The sequence below is a fragment of the Clinocottus analis genome, unplaced genomic scaffold (assembly GCF_023055335.1).
Source record: "Clinocottus analis isolate CAN_PGR_092001 unplaced genomic scaffold, fCliAna1.0.p SCAF_8, whole genome shotgun sequence".
NCBI lineage: Eukaryota > Metazoa > Chordata > Actinopteri > Perciformes > Cottidae > Clinocottus > Clinocottus analis.
The window spans coordinates 22029136-22053537 of NW_027176240.1; the positions used below are offsets into that span (position 1 = coordinate 22029136).

Below are 24402 nucleotides of genomic sequence, written 5' to 3' on the forward strand. Positions count from 1 at the left end.
GAACAGTACAAATTCAAAGTGCAACAAATATTAACAATAAAGAATTTATAAAAAACAAATAAAAATCAGAAAACTTAACAGGATTTGTCAGAACTTGTTCTCTACACTCACAGACGTGCACACTCACACACATGCACACACACACTCACACACCTGCACAGACACACACACACACTCACAGACACACACTCACACACACACACACACACACTCACACACACAGAACTCAGAGAACGAGAGATGATATTCCAGAAGTAATCACTCAATGTATCAACGGATAACTTACGTATTGCACTTTACCTAAATAAAGGTTGTTCATTAGATATGGAACTACAAATCCCAGCAGCACTTCCTCTGCATGAAGCCTCATTATATCAGACTGTTGAACGCAGGTCTGTGTTCTGCTCCTCAGAGGAGATGTTTACGCGTTGCTTCTCCTGAAGCCTCTACGGTATTTTAAAACCAAGACGTTATCTAACCCAACAGCTCAAACACGGGAATGAAGGACGAGCTAGCGAGCTAACGACAACGGTTAGCCTAGCTGTTAAGTTATTGTACACGCAACGCGACTATGCAGCGACATAGAGAAGGTACAGCGCTGCAGAAGCTCCTGGAGCTTCAGTCTGCGGCGCTCCGCTCCACTCAACTGTTATGTTCAATACTCAAACATCTCCGCGACTTATTGAGCGGCGTAATAATCGCGCGACACAACGAATTGATAATGAAATTCGTTGCCAACTTTTTTAATAATCGATTTTTATCGATTTTATCGATTCGTTGTTGCAGCCCTACTCTGGTGCAAACACACTGTGAGTTTATTCCTCCTCTGAGTCGACCAGGAGATATTTTTTAGTTGTAGATTTTTTGAGACAGATGACGGAGTAAACCTACAAAAGTCTTCAGAACAGCTCCACAGTTCTGGGGAGAAGCTGAAGTAGTCTGGGTCCTAGATCCAGAGTTTCAGGGACTACTTGTCATGGTTTGGGGAGTAGTTTCAGAAGACTGTAGACTATCTGCAGGGGTTCGGGGTCTACGTTCAGAGGTCTGTAGACTAGCTGCAGGGGTTCTGGGTCTACATTTAGAGGTCTGTAGACTAGCTGCAGGGGTACAGGGTCTACATTCAGAGGTCTGTAGACCAGCTGCAGTGGTTCTGGGTCTACATTTAGAGGTCTGTAGACTAGCTGCAGGGGTTCTGGGTCTACATTCAGAGGTCTGTAGACTAGCTGCAGGGGTTCTGTGTCGACATTCAGAGGTCTGTAGACTAGCTGCAGGGGTTCTGGGTCTATATTCAGAGGTCTGTAGACTAGCTGCAGGGGTTCTGGGTCTACATTTAGAGGTCTGTAGACTAGCTGCAGGGGTTCTGGGTCTATGTTCAGAGGTCTGTAGACTATCTGCAGGGGTTCTGGGTCTACGTTCAGAGGTCTGGGAACATAAATCTATGCAGACTAGTGGTAGATGTTTGGCACTACCTTCAGAGGTCTGGAAGCAGAGTGCAGTTTGATGAAGAGTCAGCAGTTTAAAAGAGTTTCCTGTTGGAGGGTTGTCCTCCATCATTACATTCATCATAACTATGATTGGCTCCCCGGCTCCAAGTTTTAGTTATTGTGTCTTATTGTAATGACGAGTTTGTTGAATAAGCAACAAATAAGTAACCATAAATAAGTTGTGTTGTCGTTGCCATTTAAGACCATTTATGTTTTAATGGGTAACGGTCAAACAAAACCAGTGAAAGCAGGTAATATGAATCCTATGTGTTCATTAAATCTCAGTGTTTCTATCAGGTCACAGCAGCAGAGAGAAAAGTCTCCTGAACCCAGCTGTGTGTCCATGAAGAGTGATCAGTCTAAAGATGGTCTGATTAACTTCAGAGATGGACAACGTTCTTATGACCCAGAGTAAGTTCTTTAAACAGATGAAACAAGATGACTAACTGTCACACAGATGGTCGTCCTTCATCTCCAGTCTTTAGCATCTGGTTTATAAAATGATGAATCATGACACAACATCTTTGACTTATTGTTGTGTTTGTGTTGTAATATCATGAACAATAAACAGTCTGTGGTGCAGACACAATGTGAGCTGATGGTTCATGACTCCTCCACAGAGAGGACCAGGAGAGCTCAGAGGTTCCCAGAGGTCCGTCTGCCCAGCAGCATCAAACACACCTGGACTCCATATTTATGGTCTGTACCTGTACAACTACTTTTACATGTCTTCTGTTCACCATCATCTCCATGCTGCACTCTTTAGACCAGTGGGTTGTCAGTCTGTCCAACATGGATCTGATGTTTGCTTCCATGGTTTTAGTTTGTCATTCAGAGAATATTCTGTTCCAGCTGCTGGAGGAGAACATCCTCACTTTTGTGAAGGACGAGCTGAAGAAGATCCAGAAGGTTCTGAGTTCAGATTACCCACAATGCTTAGAGAGTCAGAGAGAGGATGAGGAGGTGTTGGATGGTGAGGATAAAGAGCAGAGGAGGAGGAGCAGAGAAGCATTTCAGAAGATCTCACTGCACTTCCTGAGGAGCATGAAGCAGGAGGAGCTGGCTGACTGTCTGCAGAGCAGTAAGAGGATTTCTCTAAAGATTTAACATGCTGGATGAATGGAACGTTTACTAATGTCTCAAGAGATGGACCAGAATATATTCATACTCATTCTTTGAGGAAATGAACTGTTAAAAATCTATTCTGATCTTCTTGTTGTGTGTTCATTCAGGACTTCTTGCTGCAGTTTGTCAGCGTGAACTCAAATCTAACCTGAAGAAGAAGTTCCAGTGTGTGTTTGAGGGGATCGCTAAAGCAGGAAACCCAACCCTTCTGAACCAGATCTACACAGAGCTCTACATCACAGAGGGAGGGACTGCAGAGGTCAACAATGAACATGAGGTCAGACAGATTGAAGCAGCATCCAGGAAACCACACAGACCAGAAACTACCATCAGACAAGAAGACTTCTTTAAAGCCTCACCTGGAGGAGAGGAACCAATCAGAACAGTGATGACAAAGGGAGTGGCCGGCATCGGGAAAACAGTCCTAACACAGAAGTTCACTCTGGACTGGGCTGAAGACAAAGCCAACCAGGACATCCAGTTCATGTTTCCCTTCACGTTCAGAGAGCTGAATGTGCTGAAAGAGAAGAAGTTCAGCTTGGTGGAACTTGTTCATCACTTCTTCTCTGAAACCAAAGAAGCAGGAATCTGCAGGTTTGAAGAGTTCCCGGTTGTGTTCATCTTTGACGGTCTGGATGAGTGTCGACTTCCTCTGAACTTCTGCAAGAATAAAGCCCTAACTGATATCACAGAGTCCACCTCAGTGGATGTGCTGCTGACAAACCTCATCACGGGGAAGCTGCTTCCCTCTGCTCGCCTCTGGATAACCACACGACCTGCAGCAGCCAATCAGATCCCTCCTGACTGTGTTGACCTGGTGACAGAGGTCAGAGGGTTCACTGACCCACAGAAGAAGGACTACTTCATGAAGAGGTTCAGAGATGAGGAGCAGGCCAGAAGGATCATCCCCCACATCGAGACCTCACGAAGCCTCCACATCATGTGTCACATCCCAGTCTTCTGCTGGATCACTGCTACAGTTTTGGAGGTCGTGTTGAAGACCACAGAGGGAGGAGAGCTGCCCAAGACCCTGACTGAGATGTACATCCACTTCCTGGTGGTTCAGGCCAAAGTGAAGAATGTCAAGTTTGATGGAGGAGCTGAGACAGATCCACACTGGAGTCCAGAGAGCAGGAAGATGATCGAGTCTCTGGGAAAACTGGCTTTTGATCAGCTGCAGAAAGGGAACCTGATCTTCTATGAATCCGACCTGACAGAGTGTGGCATCGATATCAGAGCAGCCTCAGTGTACTCAGGAGTGTTCACACAGACCTTTAGAGAGGAGAGAGGACTGTACCAGGACAAGGTGTTCTGCTTCGTCCATCTGAGTGTTCAGGAGTTTCTGGCTGCTCTTCATGTCCATCTGACCTTCATCAACTCTGGTGTCAACCTGCTGGCAGAAGAACAAACAACCTCCCTGTTGTCTAAAGTCTTTAAAAAGAAACCTGAACCAAGACATCTCTACCAGAGTGCTGTGGACAAGGCCTTACAGAGTCCTAATGGACACCTGGACTTGTTCCTCCGCTTCCTCCTGGGTCTTTCACTGGAGACCAATCAGACTCTCCTACGAGGTCTGCTGACACAGACAGGAAGTAGCTCACGGACCAATCAGGAAACAGTCCAGTACATCAAGGAGAAGATCAGTGAGGATGTGTCTCCAGAGAAAAGCATCAATCTGTTCCACTGTCTGAATGAACTGAATGATGGTTCTCTAGTGGAGGAGATCCAACAGTCCCTGAGGTCAGGACGTCTCTCCACAGATGAACTGTCTCCTGCTCAGTGGTCAGCTCTGGTCTTCATCTTACTGTCATCAGGAAAAGATCTGGAGGTGTTTGACCTGAAGAAGTACTCTGCTTCAGCGGCTTTTCTGAGGCTGCTGCCAGTGGTCAAAGCCTCCTACAAAGCTCTGTAAGTACAGAGAGAGTTAGATTCATTGATCATAACTTAAATATTGTTTATTATTATTGTTTATTTTTTCTTCCTCCTTGTCTCTTCAGACTGAGTGACTGTAACCTCTCAGAGAGAAGCTGTGAAGCTCTGTCCTCAGTCCTCAGCTCCCAGTCCTCTAGTCTGAGAGAGCTGGACCTGAGTAACAACAAACTGCCGGATTCAGGAGTGAAGCTGCTGTCTGCTGGACTGGAGAGTCCTCACTGCAGACTGGAGACTCTTAGGTCAGGATTCATCAGCATGTCAAACTAATGGACACTCAAATTCGGGCCGTAGTTTGGTCACCCCTGTTCTACAGTGACGATCTGCTGAAAGTTTGGCTGGATTTACATTCATGGATGAACTCGTATCCTCCTTCAGATTGTCTTAAGATGTGATATGTGTGTTATTGTGTGTTTGCAGGCTGTCTAGCTGTAACCTCTCAGAGGAAGGCTCTTCTTCTCTGACCTCAGCTCTGAGCTCCAATCCCTCCCATCTGAGAGAGCTGGACCTGAGCTACAATCATCCAGGAGACTCAGCAGTGAAGCTGCTGTCTGCTGGACTGGAGGATTCACACTGGAGACTGGAGACTCTCAGGTATGAAGAGGCTGCAGCCACAGAGCATCAGTCTGATAGAGGAGGTAGAGCTGGAAACCTGTTCTCTGTCACACTGTCAGTCTGGTTAATATGACCCTGACACACCAAGCTGACCTCAAGCTACCAGAGACTCATCTCACTGTTTGGGTCCCACATCAGACCATCAACACAGACAGAAGTAGTCAGGGAACAGCAGCCAGGATGAGCCAGAACAGGGAGGTGATGAAGCTGTTGTGTTTCTGGAGTGTTGCCTTGTCTCTACATCAGAAACTAGGACAATGGTGTATCCTGACACGTTGACGGCATCATGGTGGGTTGACGTGCATCAACGTCGTCACGCAGCAGGTTTTGGGCTCATATGAAACTATAGTTTGATGTTTTGATGCTGCTCATCTGCCTCTAGTGTGTGTTGTCCTTTAGTCCAGACATTACTGGAGGTTTACTGGAGCAGATGCAAGGTGAGAAATCTAAACAGGCGGGGTCGGCAACGGGAAACCAGTCAGAGGGTAAACGCTGGAAAGTCTGTCATAAAGTCTGTGGTGCTGTAGTGATTTCAGACTTCTTTCTCCTTTACTTTACTTCTGAGAGACAACAGTCATTATTACACAAACACAAGAGCTTGTCAGAACCAAAACATCCAACAATCAAGACTTCTAGATTGACAACGGATCAGCTGACTGTGTAAAGGAGAAGAGTCGTGTGGTGCTGATGAACACAGAGAATCGTCTCCATCGCTGCAGCTCTGCAGAGCTTTTCAGCCTCTTTTAGCTCCTAGTTTGGGTTCTGCAGCTCATTTCCTGTTTGTTTCAGTCTCAGGCTGCGGTCGAATAGTCAAATAATCACCTCCTAACATCTAACCCTCAGCACTTTTCCTTCACCTCTGTGGAAACGTCACGGGGTCAAGGAAAGATGGGAAGGAGACTTCATGAGGAGTTAGGAAAAGACAACCGAGTGTTTAGAGGATCAGACTCCACTTTCAATAACGACGTAGTTCTGACGCGACGGCAGGCGATGTTAGTGACGTCGGTCTGTCTGCAGCGGTGAAACTACAACGTTGTAGTCCATCTGCACCACAATAAAGCATCTTAAATACTTCACCTGTGTTCTGACAGTGTTGCGTCATGCAGAGGATTAAACAACCCGGTTCATATATTACTTTATTAATACTAACAACCCGGTTCATATATTACTTTATTAATATAAACAACCCGGTTCATATAATAATTTATTAATATAAACAACCAGGTTCATATATTACTTTATTAATTTTTAACAACCCAGTTCATATATTACTTTATTAATATAAACAACCCAGTTCATATATTAATTTATTAACGAGGTTGGAATAGAAATGAACGAAGGAATATGAAAGTGAAACCAAGAGATTTTCCACAGAGAACAAAGCTACTAAACTGTTTCTGTTCAGTTTCAAACCTGCTGAATTAAATAGTTCTCCCACTAACGATGTGTGTCATATGTGTGTCTCAAATCCATTTATGTTGTTATGGTTTATATGCAGATTATAATCTGATCATAACAATATGCAGACAACAGTTTATGAAACACAACTTGATAGTGTTTTATTGTAATGTAACAAAATAGTTGATTAAAAAGATGATAATCATAAACAGAGTCAGGCTGAAGAGCTCGTCCAGTTTAACTCTTTCATTAAAACTTCTCTAACTAAAGTAAAATAAAAGAATGAGGACTGAAGCTGCAGTTCAACACCAGAGAGAATATTAATAGAGCAGTTTCATCACTTTACAGCAGTTTCATCACTTCACAGCAGTTTCATCACTTTACAGCAGTTTGATCACTTTACAGCGTGTTCAACGTAACGTTCATAGTTTTCCAGACGGTTTAACAGATTATTGAAAGTATTTACAAGTTACGCTACTTATTATTTTCATGATCTGCTTTTGTCTTCATGATCGTTTGTTCTCGTGAACGAACGAATGAAACGTCACTTTAAATGTTGCCACCTCAAGGGATTGTGGTTCGGCATCATCTCCTTTCCTTAAGGAAGGTCCAGTGGTTCCTAAGCTAGAGGAGCTAAGTTAGGAGGCATGAAGCTCCTTTCCTTTGCGTTTAGAGCAGGGGTGTCCAAACCTTTTGCAAAGAGGGCCACATTTGATAAAGTAAAGATGCCGGGGGCCAATTGTTCCTTCTGACATTTTTTAAACCACAAATGTCACATAAAAATACACACTCATACTGTCACAATTATCTTTACTTTTAAAATGACAATGTAACCAAATATAATGTAATCAATTCTGCCTTTCGTTCACTCAGCTAGCAAAGAACAAACTGTATAGAATAACTTACATTTCTATGAGTTATATAACGTTGCCTCGTGAACATTTTAAACAGGAGTTCAAAGTAATGCGCAGTGGTCTGTTATCATTAAACTTTAAAACAAGTGAATTTTGCCCGTGTCTTTTACAAGATCTTTTCAGAGGGAAGGGGCGGGGGAGGGGGGGGGGGAAGGATCGTTCAGGGGCCTCTTACGCTCTTCGGCCAATCACAGGGAAGCAGCGTGCTTGTTAGCAGGGTTGTGGCCTGTGATTGGTGGAGCAGGGGGGAGGCGGGTGGCTTTGGAGGAAGTGCCGTGTGTTGTTGTTGTAGTGAGTGTGGAGGATGCTACGTGAGCCTGTTAGCTGTTCCGCATTGAGCTACAGTTAGCAAAGAGCCCCGTTACGTGAATGTGAACATTGCTGCAATAAACCTGCGAGTTAAGGAGACCAACGTCGTCATTACTGCGGCGTCGTCACTCACTGGCTCTCGTGAGGAATCGCTGTTGCGCTGCTAGGTAGCTTGGAGTTGCTTCACTTTTTCAGCGCGCTCACTCCCTGTTAGCTTGTCGTACGTTGTAGCATGTTTAGACTCGTAGTGTCTCTCTACGTTGAAATCCGTAAACAAGGCAACCGTCTCTCCAAATCAGAGAAACACAATTGCCTCGATTTTCATTGAAGTATTGTAATTCCCACCGCTCCTGAAGGTGGCGGCCCTCACCGCCAACTTTTCTCTTTTTTTGCCGTCGAGAAGGATTCGCGGCACAGACGCAGAGCCAGATGACATTAGAATGGTGCGGCCACCGTGTGGTAAAAGAAGAAATTACATCTTTCACGTTTTTTGATTTATTTATTCTGTGGGAGGAAGCCGGAGAACCCGGAGAGAACCCACGCAAACACAGAAAGAATATGCAAACTCCACACAGAAGGACCTGCAGACCAGTGTCCGAACCCCGCCCAGACCGGGATCCGAACCACAGAGCCTCTTGCTGTGAGGCGTCAGTGCTAGCCACTACACCACCGTGCATATATTATATATATATATATCACTTTGTTCAGTCTCTCTCTCGTCAGGAAAAAGACAGAAACAGTTTTTTAACTCTAATAAACAACATTAAATATTCATCCATCCTCCTGATATTAATACTTTGGTACTTCCTGTTTACAGGAAAGAACAATTAACTGAATTATTTTAGAACTATTTTAATACAGCAAGACTTTTCATCCACTTTCACTGAACTAATTATTTTTGGTCTTTCTTTCTGATTCTACTTTAGTCTGGACTCATTATAAAAAAGGTGATTTCATTTGAACATGAATGTTATTTTTCTTCTTGTTGATTGTTGTCTCTTCAGACTGAGTCACTGTAACCTCTCAGAGAGAAGCTGTGAAGCTCTGTCCTCAGTCCTCAGCTCCCAGTCCTCTAGTCTGAGAGAGCTGGACCTGAGTAACAACAACCTGCAGGATTCAGGAGTGAAGCTGCTGTCTGCTGGACTGGAGAGTCCTCACTGCAGACTGGAGACCCTGAGGTCAGGATTCATCAACATGTTCAACTAATGGACACTCAAATCCTGATTTACATTCATGGATGAACTCGTATCCTCCTTCAGATTGTCTTAAGATGTGATATGTGTGTTATTGTGTGTTTGCAGGCTGTCAGGCTGTCTGATCTCAGAGGAAGGCTCTTCTTCTCTGACCTCAGCTCTGAGCTCCAACCCCTCCCATCTGAGAGAGCTGGACCTGAGCTACAATCATCCAGGAGACTCAGGAGTGAAGCTGCTATCTGCTGGACTGGAGGATCCACACTGGAGACTGGAGACTCTCAGGTATGAAGAGGCTGCAGCCACAGAGCAGAGGCGGTTTTAACATAGCGACATAGGTAGGCGGCTGCTTGGGGCCCCCTACCAGTGGTCGTAGTAGAGGGGCCCCCAACCAACCTCAAAAAGGCCGGGGGAAGAGGAGAGGAGGAGGGGGGATAGGAAGGCAAGACCTCTTTACCTAAAACGGTGGCACTCCGTCAACTATTATCTCAGTGATCCCAGAGGAAATAACAATCCTCATCCGATATGAGTATAATGTTTTTGGTCTTTTATCTCGCCCCGGGCTAAATCTTTAGGATTTTTGAAATTTCGAGTTAAGTTCTAGGTTTTGTTGAGGGTGTTTTACAGCTCTGGGCTGTCAGGTCCCCACAGTGGGCTGTAACTTGTCTCAACCCGTATAATGAGTGCATGTATCGTCTCCACCTTCTCTCTGCCTGTTTGACACCATCTCATCATTATACTAACACTGCAAAAGTTTTACACCCAAAGATACTTACCTTAAGTCTGTTCGGTAGATTCAGTCGTCACTTCTGTATCTCACGGTTGGCGGACAGGGAAAAAAGGTTAAATTGTTCTAAAAAACCATAACTTTGTTTGATGTCAGTCACTTACCCAATGGTAAGGCTGAGATTTTTTATTTTCGCTCCAATCACTTCCAACAATTTCAACTCAATGAAACAGTGCTCAGTGTAAAAAGTAAAATGAAAATAAAAACTAAGTTCAGAGCTGGTTGAAAACTACTTTCTCTGTTTGGTGGTCCTGTACTGCTGCCAGGCTCTCTGCTCCTGATAGCAGAAGTTTCCTCCAGACTAGCTGGGTTCCCTGTCCCAACCCCTAAGGGCTGGGACAGGGTGGATAAGATTTTTCTCCTGCTCTAGTAAAGTTGCATATTAAGTCTAGTCTTCTCTAAATCTGTTCTTCCAGACCGTGGTCTGGTGAACAAGAAGAGTAAAAAGTAAGAAAAGAAGCAAAGTCTGAAGAGAAGGGTTCGAAGAGAGTGAGAAGAGAAGAAGAGAGGAAAACCTTCTCCTCTCTGTGCATCACCTCTTGTACCTCACAGACACCCTTAACCCCTCCACCTTTTCTTTAAGGCTCAGTCCTAGATCTTGCATCTAAGATAAGCTAAGGGTTTATTGCCTAATATGGTCACACTGGCTGCTGGACCCTAATACACAGGAGAGCTTTTTACTTTTACCCATAATATAGAAAAGATTATATAACACAGCAACTTATAACATCCTATACATTTTATACGATCTAATCACAAACTGTACTTCAAATGAAGACCAAACAGTACATATATTCCTTCAATGGTTAAAAAGATAATGGTTGTACATAAAAAAATCAAAATGGTTATACAAAAAAAAGAAAATAGTTATACGTTTTTAATGATTACACTTTTTTACTTTCATAATTTCTCAATCTCGCAACAAGAAATCCGTTGAAACGTTGAAGTAGTAGTTAAAATGTCTAGTCCATGGTTATCTGTCGTGTCCACACACCCCTACTTTCACAATGAAATGCACTCGTCCGTAACGGTGCGCAGCGCGAAACATAAACACACAGTGACAGGAGGACTGGAAATTACACAGAGACGATTCAGAAGAAGCAAGACAAGAATAAAAGCAAAAATGAAACAAAGTTATCCAAGCGGCTCAATCAAAAGAAAAAAAAGAAAAGACAGCGATAAATATTTAGGAACGCTGCCAAAGATGACACACTTTTTTACGGCTACTGGGGATACAGGCAGGAGCGCCGCGCAGACATTGGCTGTGTTTCCCAGATTCGTTAAGACGCTCTTAAACGCTAAGAGCGTCTTAGGAGCGTCATAGGAGCGTCTTGGCTGAGATCCCCGGTGATTGGTGTCGTGGATGACACACACACACACACAGGCCCGTAGCATAATTGCACCTGTGTGTGTGGACCACAGCGTGTTGTGTGTGATTCATGCTCTGATAAAGTGGTGGGTGATGGATTAATCTGGCATGGATTGATTTAGTTTCATCTCCACGGCGGTGGACAGCTCCCACTAAGAGCGTCTTAAGAAGCTTCTTTGGCGAGATCTTAAGAAGGCAGTTAAGAGCGCGTCTGGGAAACACTCGTATCTTAGCGCTCCTTCTTAGCCGAAGTCCTTAAGAACGATCAAAATCTGGGAAACGCAGCCATTGACGTTTTATAAATATTAATATCTTCGCCAAAATCCTTCACAGAGATATGGTTTCAAATCTGGTGGAATCAGTAGACCAGGGGTCCCCAAACTTTTTCCTGTGAGGGCCACATAACTTTTCTCTTCTCTGACGGGGGCCGGGGTCAGTTTGTAACAGAAAGAGTGAGACGATCGCAGGGATGCCTCAACGTAAACATTTATGGTTTTCCAGAAGGCCACACATAACCACACATCACCAAATATTAACCCTTTCTGGGTTCTTCACAGGAAAAAAGTCCAGGAGACATTAACTTTCTGTTGTGCACAATCTTAACAGGTAAAAGTTCAGCTGAGGTGTCAGAGCAGAGTTTGTAGCTTCTAGCAGGCTTGTAGACGCCGCTGTTTGCAGCTCTCTCTCATCAACTTCCCTGTGAAAACCACAAAGCAGCCTGAGAAACCAAACTAAGTGATGCAGCACCTACACAGCACAATACATTTCACTACCAGTATGGTTGTGGAGATGGATTTAATCCCAGTAGATTTTATTCTAACTAGATTTGTTTCACTAACAAGGACCACGCTTCTCCTAACTGGTGTTGGTGGAAGGTTTATTATTCAGAACCATAGATTCTTGAGCTGGAGAAGGAAAAGGGATGTGATAAGGGGGTAAGGGATGAGAGAAGAGGGAAGGGAGTGAGGGAGAGTTTCAAACCTGCTGAATTAAATAGTTCTCCCACTAACGATGTGTGTCATATGTGTGTCTCATATCCATTTATGTTGTTATGGTTTATATGCAGATTATAATCTGATCATAACAATATGCAGACAACAGTTTATGAAACACAACTTGATAGTGTTTTATTGTAATGTAACAACATAGTTGATTAAAAAGATGATAATCATAAACAGAGTCAGGCTGAAGAGCTTGTCCAGTTTAACTCTTTCATTAAAGCTTCTGTAACTAAAGTAAAAATAAAAGAATGAGGACTGAAGCTGCAGTTCAACACCAGAGAGAATATTAAAACAGTAGTTTCATCACTTTGCAGCAGTTTCATCACTTTACAGCAGTTTCATCGCTTTGCAGCAGTTTCATCGCTTTACAGCAGTTTCATCACTTCACAGCAGTTTCATCACTTTACAGCGTGTTCAACGTAACGTTCATAGTTTTCCAGACGGTTTAACAGATTATTTAAAGTATTTACAAGTTACGCTACTTATTATTTTCATGATCTGCGTTTGTCTTCATGATCATTTGTTCTCGTGAACGGACGAATGAAACGTCACTTTAAATGTTGCCGCCGCAAGGGATTGTGGGTCGGCATCATCTCCTTTCCTTAAGGAAGGTCCAGTGGTTCCTAAGCTAAAGGAGCTAAGTTAGGAGGCATGAAGCTCCTTTCCTTTGCGTTTAGAGCTGGGGTGTCCAAACCTTTTGCAAAGAGGGCCACATTTGATAAAGTAAAGATGCCGGGGGCCAATTGTTCCTTCTGACATTTTTTAAACCACAAATGTCACATAAAAATACACACTCATACTGTCACAATTATCTAAAATGACAATGTAACCAAATATAATGTAATCAATTCTGCCTTTCGTTCACTCAGCTAACAAAGAACAAACTGAATAGAATAACTTACATTTCTATGAGTTATATAACGTTGCCTCGTGAACATTTTAAACAGGAGTTCAAAGTAATGCGCAGTGGTCTGTTATCATTAAACTTTAAAACAAGTGAATTTTGCCCGTGTCTTTTACAAGATCTTTTCAGAGGGAGGGGGCGGGGGAGGGGGAGGAGAAGGATCGTTCAGGGGCCTCTTACGCTCTCCGGCCAATCACAGGGAAGCAGCGTGCTTGTTAGCAGGGTTGTGGCCTGTGATTGGTGGAGCAGGGGGGAGGCGGGTGGCTTTGGAGGAAGTGCCGTGTGTTGTTGTTGTAGTGAGTGTGGGGGATGCTACGCGAGCCTGTTAGCTGTTCCGCATTGAGCTACAGTTAGCAAAGAGCCCCGTTACTTGAATGTGAACATTGCTGCAATAAACCTGCGAGTTAAGGAGACCAACGTCGTCATTACTGCGGCGTCGTCACTCACTGGCTCTTGTGAAGAGTCGCTGTTGCGCTGCTAGGTAGCTTGGAGTTGCTTCACTTTTTCAGCGCGCTCACTCCCTGTTAGCTTGTCGTACGTTGTAGCATGTTTAGACTCGTAGTGTCTCTCTACGTTGAAATCCGTAAACAAGGCAACCGTCTCTCTACAAATCAGAGAAACACAATTGCCTCGATTTTCATTGAAGTATTGTAATTCCCACCGCTCCTGAAGGCGGCGGCCCTCACCGCCAACTTTTCTCTTTTTTTGCCGTCAAGAAGGATTCGCGGCACAGACGCAGAGCCAGATGACATTAGAATGGTGCGGCCACCGTGTGGTGAAAGAAGGAATTACATCTTTCACGTTTTTTGATTTATTTATTCTGACAGAGCTGGCGGGCCATAAATAATACATCATAAGATCGAAGCTTCGGGACTTTGGACACCCCTGCATCATCTGAACCGCTTATCCTCATTAGGGTCGCATGGCGCTGGAGCCAATCCCAGCTGTCAAGGGGCGAAGGCAGGGTTCACCCTGGACAAGTCGTCAGTCCATCACAGGGCAGACAACCATTCACACCTACGGAAAATTTAGAGTCCAATTAACCTAACCTGCATGTCTTTGGACTGTGGGAGGAAGCCGGAGAACCCGGAGAGAACCCACGCTAACACAGAGAGAACATGCAAACTCCACACAGAAGGACCTGCAGACCAGTGTCCGAACCCCGCCCAGACCGGGATCCGAACCACAGAGCCTCTTGCTGTGAGGCGTCAGTGCTAGCCACTACACCACCGTGCATATATTATATATATATCACTTTGTTCAGTCTCTCTCTCGTCAGGAAAAAGACAGAAACAGTTTTTTAACTCTAATAAACAACATTAAATATTCATCCATCCTCCTGATATTAATACTTTGGTACTTCCTGTTTACAGTAAAGAACAATTAACTGAATTATTTTAGAACTATTTTAAAACAGCAAGACTTTTCATCCACTTTCACTGAACTAATTATCTTTGGTCTTTCTTTCTGATTCTACTTTAGTCTGGACTCATTATAAAAAAGGTGATTTCATTTGAACATGAATGTTATTTTTCTTCTTGTTGATTGTTGTCTCTTCAGACTGAGTCACTGTAACCTCTCAGAGAGAAGCTGTGAAGCTCTGTCCTCAGTCCTCAGCTCCCAGTCCTCTAGTCTGAGAGAGCTGGACCTGAGTAACAACAACCTGCAGGATTCAGGAGTGAAGCTGCTGTCTGCTGGACTGGAGAGTCCTCACTGCAGACTGGAGACTCTCAGGTCAGGATTCATCAACATGTTCAACTAATGGACACTCAAATCCTGATTTACATTCATGGATGAACTCGTATCCTCCTTCAGATATTCTTAAGATGTGATATGTGTGTTATTGTGTGTTTGCAGGCTGTCAGGCTGTCTGATCTCAGAGGAAGGCTCTTCTTCTCTGACCTCAGCTCTGAGCTCCAACCCCTCCCATCTGAGAGAGCTGGACCTGAGCTACAATCATCCAGGAGACTCAGGAGTGAAGCTGCTGTCTGCTGGACTGCAGGATCCACACTGGAGACTGGAGACTCTCAGGTATGAAGAGGCTGCAGCCACAGAGCAGAGGCGGTTTTAACATAGAGACATAGGTAGGCGGCTGCTCGGGGCCCCCTACCAGTGGTCGTAGTAGAGGGGCCCCCAACCAACCTCAAAAAGGCCGGGGGAAGAGAGGAGGAGGGGGGGATAGGAAGGCAAGACCTCTTTACCTAAAACGGTGGCACTCCGTCAACTATTATCTCAGTGATCCCGGAGGAAATGACATTCCTCATCCGATATGAGTATAATGTTTTTGGTCTTTTATCTCGCCCCGGGCTAAATCTTTAGGAGTTTTGAAATTTCGAGTTAAGTTCTAGGTTTTGTTGAGGGTGTTTTACAGCTCTGTGCTGTCAGGTCCCCACAGTGGGCTGTAACTTGTCTCAACCCGTATAATGAGTGCGTGTATCGTCTCCACCTTCTCTCTGCCTGTTTGACACCATCTCATCATTATACTAACACTGCACAGTTTTCACCCAAAGATACTTCCCTTAAGTCTCTTCGGTAGATTCAGTCGTCACTTCTGTATCTCACGGTTGGTGGACAGGGAAAAAAGGTTAAATTGTTCTAAAAAAACATAACTTTGTTTGATGTCAGTCACTTACCCAAAGGTAAGGCTGAGATTTTTTATTTTCGCTCCAATCACTTCTGACAATTTCAACTCAATGAAACAGTGCTCAGTGTAAAAAGTAAAATTAAAATTAAAAACTAAGTTCAGAGCTGGTTGAAAACCACTTTCTCTGTTTGGTGGTCCTGTACTGCTGCCAGGCTCTCTGCTCCTGATAGCAGAAGTTTCCTCCAGACTAGCTGGGTTCCCTGTCCCAACCCCTAAGGGCTGGGACAGGGTGGATAAGATTTTTCTCCTGCTCTAGTAAAGTTGCATATTAAGTCTAGTCTTCTCTAAATCTGTTCTTCCAGACCGTGGTCTGGTGAACAAGAAGAGTAAAAAGTAAGAAAAGAAGCAAAGTCTGAAGAGAAGGGTTCGAAGAGAGTGAGAAGAGAAGAAGAGAGGAAAACCTTCTCCTCTCTGTGCGTCACCTCTTGTACCTCACAGACACCCTTAACCCCTCCACCTTTTCTTTAAGGCTCAGTCCTAGATCTTGCATCTAAGATAAGCTAAGGGTTTATTGCCTAATATGGTCACACTGGCTGCTGGACCCTAATACACAGGAGAGCTTTTTACTTTTACCCATAATATAGAAAAGATTATATAACACAGCAACTTATAACATCCTATACATTTTATACGATCTAATCACAAACTGTACTTCAAATGAAGACCAAACAGTACATATATTCCTTCAATGGTTAAAAAGATAATGGTTGTACATAAAAAATCAAAATGGTTATACAAAAAAAAGAAAATAGTTCTACGTTTTTAATGATTACACTTTTTTACTTTCATAATTTCTCAATCTCTCAACAAGAAATCCGTTGAAACGTTGAAGTGGTAGTTAAAATGTCCAGTCCATGGTTATCTGTCGTGTCCACACACCCCTACTTTCACAATGAAATGCACTCGTCCGTAACGGTGCGCAGCGCGAAACATAAACACACAGTGACAGGAGGAAATTACACAGAGACGATTCAGAAGAAGCAAGACAAGAATAAAAGCAAAAATGAAACAAAGTTATCCAAGCGGCTCCATCAAAAGAAAAAAAAGAAAAGACAGCGATAAATATTTAGGAACGCTGCCAAAGATGACACACTTTTTTACGGCTACTGGGGATACAGGCAGGAGCGCCGAGCAGACATTGGCTGTGTTTCCCAGATTCATTAAGACGCTCTTAAACGCTAAGAGCATCTTAGGAGCGTCTTAGGAGCGTCTTGGCTGAGATCCCCGGTGATTGGTGTCGTGGATGACACACACACACACACGCCCGTAGCATAAGTGCACCTGTGTGTGTGGACCACAGCGTGTTGTGTGTGATTCATGCTCTGATAAAGTGGTGGGTGATGGATTAATCTGGCATGGATTGATTTAGTTTCATCTCCACGGCGGTGGACAGCTCCCACTAAGAGCGTCTTAAGAAGCTTCTTTGGCGAGATCTTAAGAAGGCAGTTAAGAGCGCGTCTGGGAAACACTCGTATCTTAGCGCTCCTTCTTAGCCGAAGTCCTTAAGAACGATCAAAATCTGGGAAACGCAGCCATTGACGTTTTATAAATATTAATATCTTCGCGAAAATCCTTCACAGAGATATGGTTTCAGATCTGGTGGAATCAGTAGACCAGGGGTCCCCAAACTTTTTCCTGTGAGGGCCACATAACTTTTCTCTTCTCTGACGGGGGCCGGGGTCAGTTTGTAACAGAAAGAGTGAGACGATCGCAGGGATGCCTAAACGTAAACATTTATGGTTTTCCAGAAGGCCACACATAACCACACATCACCAAATATTAACCCTTTCTGGGATCTTCACAGGAAAAAAAGTCCAGGAGACATTAACTTTCTGTTGTGCACAATCTTAACAGGTAAAAGTTCAGCTGAGGTGTCAGAGCAGAGTTTGTAGCTTCTAGCAGGCTTGTAGACGCCGCTGTTTGCAGCTCTCTCTCATCAACTTCCCTGTGAAAACCACAAAGCAGCCTGAGAAACCAAACTAAGTGATGCAGCACCTACACAGCACAATACATTTCACTACCAGTATGGTTGTGGAGATGGATTTAATCCCAGTAGATTTTATTCTAACTAGATTTGTTTCACTAACAAGGACCACGCTTCTCCTAACTGGTGTTGGTGGAAGGTTTATTATTCAGAACCATAGATTCTTGAGCTGGAGAAGGAAAAGGGATGTGATGAGGGGGTAAGGGATGAGAGATGAGGGAAGGGAGTGAGGGAGAGTTTCAAACCTGCTGAATTAAATAGTTCTCCCACTAACGATGTGTGTCATATGTGTGTCTCATATCAATTTATGTTGTTATGGTTTATATGCAGATTATAATCTGATCATAACAATATGCAGACAACAGTTTATGAAACACAACTTGATAGTGTTTTATTGTAATGTAACAACATAGTTGATTAAAATGATGATAATCATAAACATGAGTCAGGCTGAAGAGCTTGTCCAGTTTAACTCTTTCATTAAAGCTTCCGTAACTAAAGTAAAATAAAAGAATGAGGACTGAAGCTGCAGTTCAACACCAGAGAGAATATTAAAACAGTAGTTTCATCACTTTGCAGCAGTTTCATCGCTTTACAGCAGTTTCATCGCTTTGCAGCAGTTTCATCGCTTCACAGCAGTTTCATCGCTTCACAGCAGTTTCATCACTTCACAGCAGTTTCATCACTTCACAGCAGTTTCATCGCTTTACAGCAGTTTCATCGCTTTGCAGCAGTTTCATCGCTTTACAGCAGTTTCATCACTTTACAGCAGTTTCATCGATTTACAGCAGTTTCATCACTTTACAGCAGTTTCATCACTTTACAGCAGCTTCATCGCTTTACAGCAGCTTCATCGCTTTACAGCAGTTTCATCGCTTTACAGCAGTTTCATCGCTTTACAGCAGTTTCATCACTTTACAGCGTGTTCAACGTAACGTTCATAGTTTTCCAGACGGTTTAACAGATTATTTAAAGTATTTACAAGTTACGCTACTTATTATTTTCATGATCTGCGTTTGTCTTCATGATCATTTGTTCTCGTGAACGGACGAATGAAACGTCACTTTAAATGTTGCCGCCGCAAGGGATTGTGGGTCGGCATCATCTCCTTTCCTTAAGGAAGGTCCAGTGGTTCCTAAGCTAGAGGAGCTAAGTTAGGAGGCATGAAGCTCCTTTCCTTTGCGTTTAGAGCAGGGGTGTCCAAACCTTTTGCAAAGAGGGCCACATTTGATAAAGTAAAGATGCCGGGGGCCAATTGTTCCTTCTGACATTTTTTAAACCACAAATGTCACATAAAAATACACACTCATACTGTCACAATTATCTTTACTTTTAAAATGACAATGTAACCAAATATAATGTAATCAATTCTGCCTTTCGTTCACTCAGCTAACAAAGAACAAACTGAATAGAATAACTTACATTTCTATGAGTTATATAACGTTGCCTCGTGAACATTTTAAACAGGAGTTCAAAGTAATGCGCAGTGGTCTGTTATCATTAAACTTTAAAACAAGTGAATTTTGCCCGTGTCTTTTACAAGATCTTTTCAGAGGGAGGGGGCGGGGGAGGGGGAGGAGAAGGATCGTTCAGGGGCCTCTTACGCTCTCCGGCCAATCACAGGGAAGCAGCGTGCTTGTTAGCAGGGTTGTGGCCTGTGATTGGTGGAGCAGGGGGGAGGCGGGTGGCTTTGGACGAAGTGCCGTGTGTTGTTGTTGTAGTGAGTGTGGAGGTTGCTACGTGAGCCTGTTAGCTGTTCCGCATTGAGCTACGGTTAGCAAAGAGCCCCGTTACGTGAATGTGAACATTGCTGCAATAAACCTGCGAGTTAAGGAGACCAACGTCGTCATTACTGCGGCGTCGTCACTCACTGGCTCTTGTGAAGAGTCGCTGTTGCGCTGCTAGGTAGCTTGGAGTTGCTTCACTTTTTCAGCGCGCTCACTCCCTGTTAGCTTGTCGTACGTTGTAGCATGTTTAGACTCGTAGTGTCTCTCTACGTTGAAATCCGTAAACAAGGCAACCGTCTCTCTACAAATCAGAGAAACACAATTGCCTCGATTTTCATTGAAGTATTGTAATTCCCACCGCTCCTGAAGGCGGCGGCCCTCACCGCCAACTTTTCTCTTTTTTTGCCGTCGAGAAGGATTCGCGGCACAGACGCAGAGCCAGATGACATTAGAATGGTGCGGCCACCGTGTGGTGAAAGAAGGAATTACATATTTCACGTTTTTTGATTTATTTATTTATTCTGTGGGAGGAAGCCGGAGAACCCGGAGAGAACCCACGCAAACACAGAGAGAACATGCAAACTCCACACAGAAGGACCTGCAGACCAGTGTCCGAACCCCGCCCAGACCGGGATCCGAACCACAGAGCCTCTTGCTGTGAGGCGTCAGTGCTAGCCACTACACCACCGTGCATATATTATATATATATCACTTTGTTCAGTCTCTCTCTCGTCAGGAAAAAGACAGAAACAGTTTTTAAACTCTAATAAACAACATTAAATATTCATCCATCCTCCTGATATTAATACTTCGGTACTTCCTGTTTACAGGAAAGAACAATTAACTGAATTATTTTAGAACTATTTTAAAACAGCAAGACTTTTCATCCACTTTCACTGAACTAATTATTTTTGGTCTTTCTTTCTGATTCTACTTTAGTCTGGACTCATTATAAAAAAGGTGATTTCATTTGAACATGAATGTTATTTTTCTTCTTGTTGATTGTTGTCTCTTCAGACTGAGTCACTGTAACCTCTCAGAGAGAAGCTGTGAAGCTGTGTCCTCAGTCCTCAGCTCCCAGTCCTCTAGTCTGAGAGAGCTGGACCTGAGCAACAACAACCTGCAGGATTCAGGAGTGAAGCTGCTGTCTGCTGGACTGGAGAGTCCTCACTGCAGACTGGAGACCCTCAGGTCAGGATTCATCAACATGTTCAACTAATGGACACTCAAATCCTGATTTACATTCATGGATGAACTCGTATCCTCCTTCAGATTGTCTTAAGATGTGATATGTGTGTTATTGTGTGTTTGCAGGCTGTCAGGCTGTCTGATCTCAGAGGAAGGCTCTTCTTCTCTGACCTCAGCTCTGAGCTCCAACCCCTCCCATCTGAGAGAGCTGGACCTGAGCTACAATCATCCAGGAGACTCAGGAGTGAAGCTGCTGTCTGCTGGACTGCAGGATCCACACTGGAGACTGGAGACTCTCAGGTATGAAGAGGCTGCAGTCACAGAGCAGAGGCGGTTTTAACATAGAGACATAGGACGGCGGCTGCTCGGGGCCCCCTACCAGTGGTCGTAGTAGAGGGGCCCCCAACCAACCTCAAAAAGGCCGGGGGAAGAGAGGAGGAGGGGGGGATAGGAAGGCAAGATCTCTTTACCTAAAACGGTGGCACTCCGTCAACTATTATCTCAGTGATCCCGGAGGAAATGACATTCCTCATCCGATATGAGTATAATGTTTTTGGTCTTTTATCTCGCCCCGGGCTAAATCTTTAGGATTTTTGAAATTTCGAGTTAAGTTCTAGGTTTTGTTGAGGGTGTTTTACAGCTCTGTGCTGTCAGGTCCCCACAGTGGGCTGTAACTTGTCTCAACCCGTATAATGAGTGCATGTATCGTCTATACCTTCTCTCTACCTGTTTGACACCATCTCATCATTATACTAACACTGCACAGTTTTCACCCAAAGATACTTCCCTTAAGTCTGTTCGGTAGATTCAGTCGTCACTTCTGTATCTCACGGTTGGCGGACAGGGAAAAAAGGTTAAATTGTTCTAAAAAAACATAACTTTGTTTGATGTCAGTCACTTACCCAAAGGTAAGGCTGAGATTTTTTATTTTCGCTCCAATCACTTCCAACAATTTCAACTCAATGAAACAGTGCTCAGTGTAAAAAGTAAAATGAAAATAAAAACTAAGTTCATAGCTGGTTGAAAACTACTTTCTCTGTTTGGTGGTCCTGTACTGCTGCCAGGCTCTCTTCTCCTGATAGCAGAAGTTTCCTCCAGACTAGCTGGGTTCCCTGTCCCAACCCCTAAGGGCTGGGACAGGGTGGATAAGATTTTTCTCCTGCTCTAATAAAGTTGCATATTAAGTCTAGTCTTCTCTAAATCTGTTCTTCCAGACCGTGGTCTGGTGAACAAGAAGAGTAAAAAGTAAGAAAAGAAGCAAAGTCTGAAGAGAAGGGTTCGAAGAGAGTGAGAAGAGAAGAAGAGAGGAAAACCTTCTCCTCTCTGTGCATCACCTCTTGTACCTCACAGACACCCTTAACCCCTCCACCTTTTCTTTAAGGCTCAGTCCTAGATCTTGCATCTAAGATAAGCTAAGGGTTTATTGCCTAGTATGGTCACACTGGCTGCTGGACCCTAATACACAGGAGAGATTTTTACTTTTACCCATAATATAGAAAAGATTATATACCATAGCAACTTATAACATCCTATACATTTTATACGATCTAATCACAAACTGTACTTCAAATGAAGACCAAACAGTACATATATTCCTTCAATGGTTAAAAAGATAATGGTTGTACATAAAAAATCAAAATGGTTATACAAAAAAAAGAAAATAGTTATACGTTTTTAATGATTACACTTTTTTACTTTCATAATTTGTCAATCTCTCAACAAGAAATCCGTTGAAACGTTGAAGTAGTAGTTAAAATGTCCAGTTCATGGTTATCTGTCGTGTCCACACACCCCTACTTTCACAATGAAATGCACTCGTCCGTAATGGTGCGCGGTGCCAAAGATAAACACACAGTGACAGGAGGAAATTACACAGAGACGATTCAGAAGAAGCAAGACAAGAATAAAAGCAAAAATGAAACAAAGTTATCCAAGAGGCTCAATCAAAAGAAAAAAAAGAAAAGACACAGATAAATATTTAGGAACGCTGCCAAAGATGACACACTTTTTTACGGCTACTGGGGATACAGGCAGGAGCGCCGCGCAGACATTGGCCGTGTTTCCCAGATTCGTTAAGACGCTCTTAAACACTAAGAGCATCTTAGGAGCGTCTTAAGAGCATCATAAGAGCGTCATAAGGACGCTGTGAAAGAAGTCGTTCTTAGCTTAAGACGCTCTTTCACTAAGAAGGAAACGTAAGATCAGTCTGACCCACTCCCTTTTAAAAACCAGATGATCCTAATCTGGATTCTTTTGGATTTTTTGCAAATAAAACAAATCAATCATAAGAAAATATATTGATGTTGAAATAAACACCAAAGCCGTTGCTACAAGAATCAGTCAGCCATTTAAAAAAAACTCAAACAGAAAGAAAGATAATCATAAAAGTATAAAACAAAACAAAAACCCAAATCAGCATGTTTCCAGAAGCAGCAACCCTTAGCTTGGTGCTATCAGAGAAATCCTGATGTCCAGAAGAAAGACAATTCCACACAGAATCCAGACATTCAAAATCCTTCCAGCTCAAAGAACCAGGGAGATATGAGCCAAAGGACACAGAAACATGAATCGCTTTATTTGCAGTATTTGCTGAATAATCAGCAAATACTGCTGAACTTTTTTTTTACAGTTTAATAATTGTTAATGTGTGTGCCTGTTTTATTTTAAAGGGAAATATTGGTTGTTTTATAAATTTAAAAAAAAATAAATCTGAATTTTTTTATTTTTTCTTCTCCTCAAATGTGACTAAATGTTACAAATGTGAGCCCTCGCCTGACTTTTTTCTGTACTAAATCCTCTCTAACTTTGTTCTGCTTCACTTTATCAAAGTAAAACAATGCCAAAATGTTAAAACTTTGAGGTAGGATTTGGGAGAATTTAAAAGCTTACGAACGCATTATTTCTAGGTAAAAATCATGCTAAAAGTGCTTATTTTCACGGCGGACCTGAAACTTTACATTTCTTTCTGTGTGTCATCTTCATTTACTCTTAACCAGTAACACTTAGACTGATATTTACACATCTGAGCAAAACCCAACATTATACTTGTTTATTAACTCCAAGATTATTCAAATAGCTCTAGTGGTCGCAGAGACACAGACATTTTAGTTTGTATGTCATTTTCAAGCAGAAACCTGAAAAGAGGCTCGGTGTTTAATTAATGTGCTGTCGGACCGGGCCGTCCAGTCCAAGTACCGGCTTCCCCGTGTGGAGATCCAACGCCTCGTCACGCTGGTGTCACCACACATCCAGAGGCCAACCCGCTGCAGTGTTGCCCTCAGCCTGGTCTTTACGCAGTGGGGAGCTTCCTGGAGGTGGTGGGGGACGGCACCGGCCTCTCAAGGCATCGGGTTCACGGAGTGTGGCAGCGTGACACCGATCCTCCTGCGCCATGCGGACACACATCAGAATGCCACCACACGGGACGAGGTCCACCAGGTCCACCGTGGATTTCATGCCATGGCTGAGATCCCCGGTGATTGGTGTCGTGGATAGCACACACACACACACACACACACACACACACACACACACACACACGCCCGTAGCATAAGTGCACCAGTGTGTGTGGACCACAGCGTGTTGTGTGTGATTCATGCTCTGATAAAGTGGTGGGTGATGGATTAATCTGGCATGGATTGATTTAGTTTCATCTCCACGGCGGTGGACAGCTCCCACTAAGAGCGTCTTAAGAAGCTTCTTTGTCGAGATCTTAAGAAGGCAGTTAAGAGCGCGTCTGGGAAACACTCGTATCTTAGCGCTCCTTCTTAGCCGAAGTCCTTAAGAACGATCAAAATCTGGGAAACGCAGCCATTGACGTTTTATAAATATTAA

At 43.5% G+C, this 24402-nt stretch overlaps 1 protein-coding gene across 1 annotated transcript in view; it reads left to right on the forward strand.

Moving 5' to 3' along the window:
* LOC137779609 (NACHT, LRR and PYD domains-containing protein 12-like) overlaps nucleotides 1–24402 on the forward strand; it is a 60364-nt gene that overhangs the window by 3816 nt on the left and 32146 nt on the right. The window contains exons 5-12 of the mRNA XM_068567649.1: nucleotides 1782–1895; nucleotides 2105–2183; nucleotides 2337–2565; nucleotides 2717–4517; nucleotides 4607–4780; nucleotides 8779–8952; nucleotides 14586–14759; nucleotides 20398–20571. Of these exons, the coding sequence (XP_068423750.1) occupies nucleotides 1782–1895; nucleotides 2105–2183; nucleotides 2337–2565; nucleotides 2717–4517; nucleotides 4607–4780; nucleotides 8779–8952; nucleotides 14586–14759; nucleotides 20398–20571 (2919 nt within the window). The remainder of the gene's footprint in view (nucleotides 1–1781; nucleotides 1896–2104; nucleotides 2184–2336; nucleotides 2566–2716; nucleotides 4518–4606; nucleotides 4781–8778; nucleotides 8953–14585; nucleotides 14760–20397; nucleotides 20572–24402) is intronic.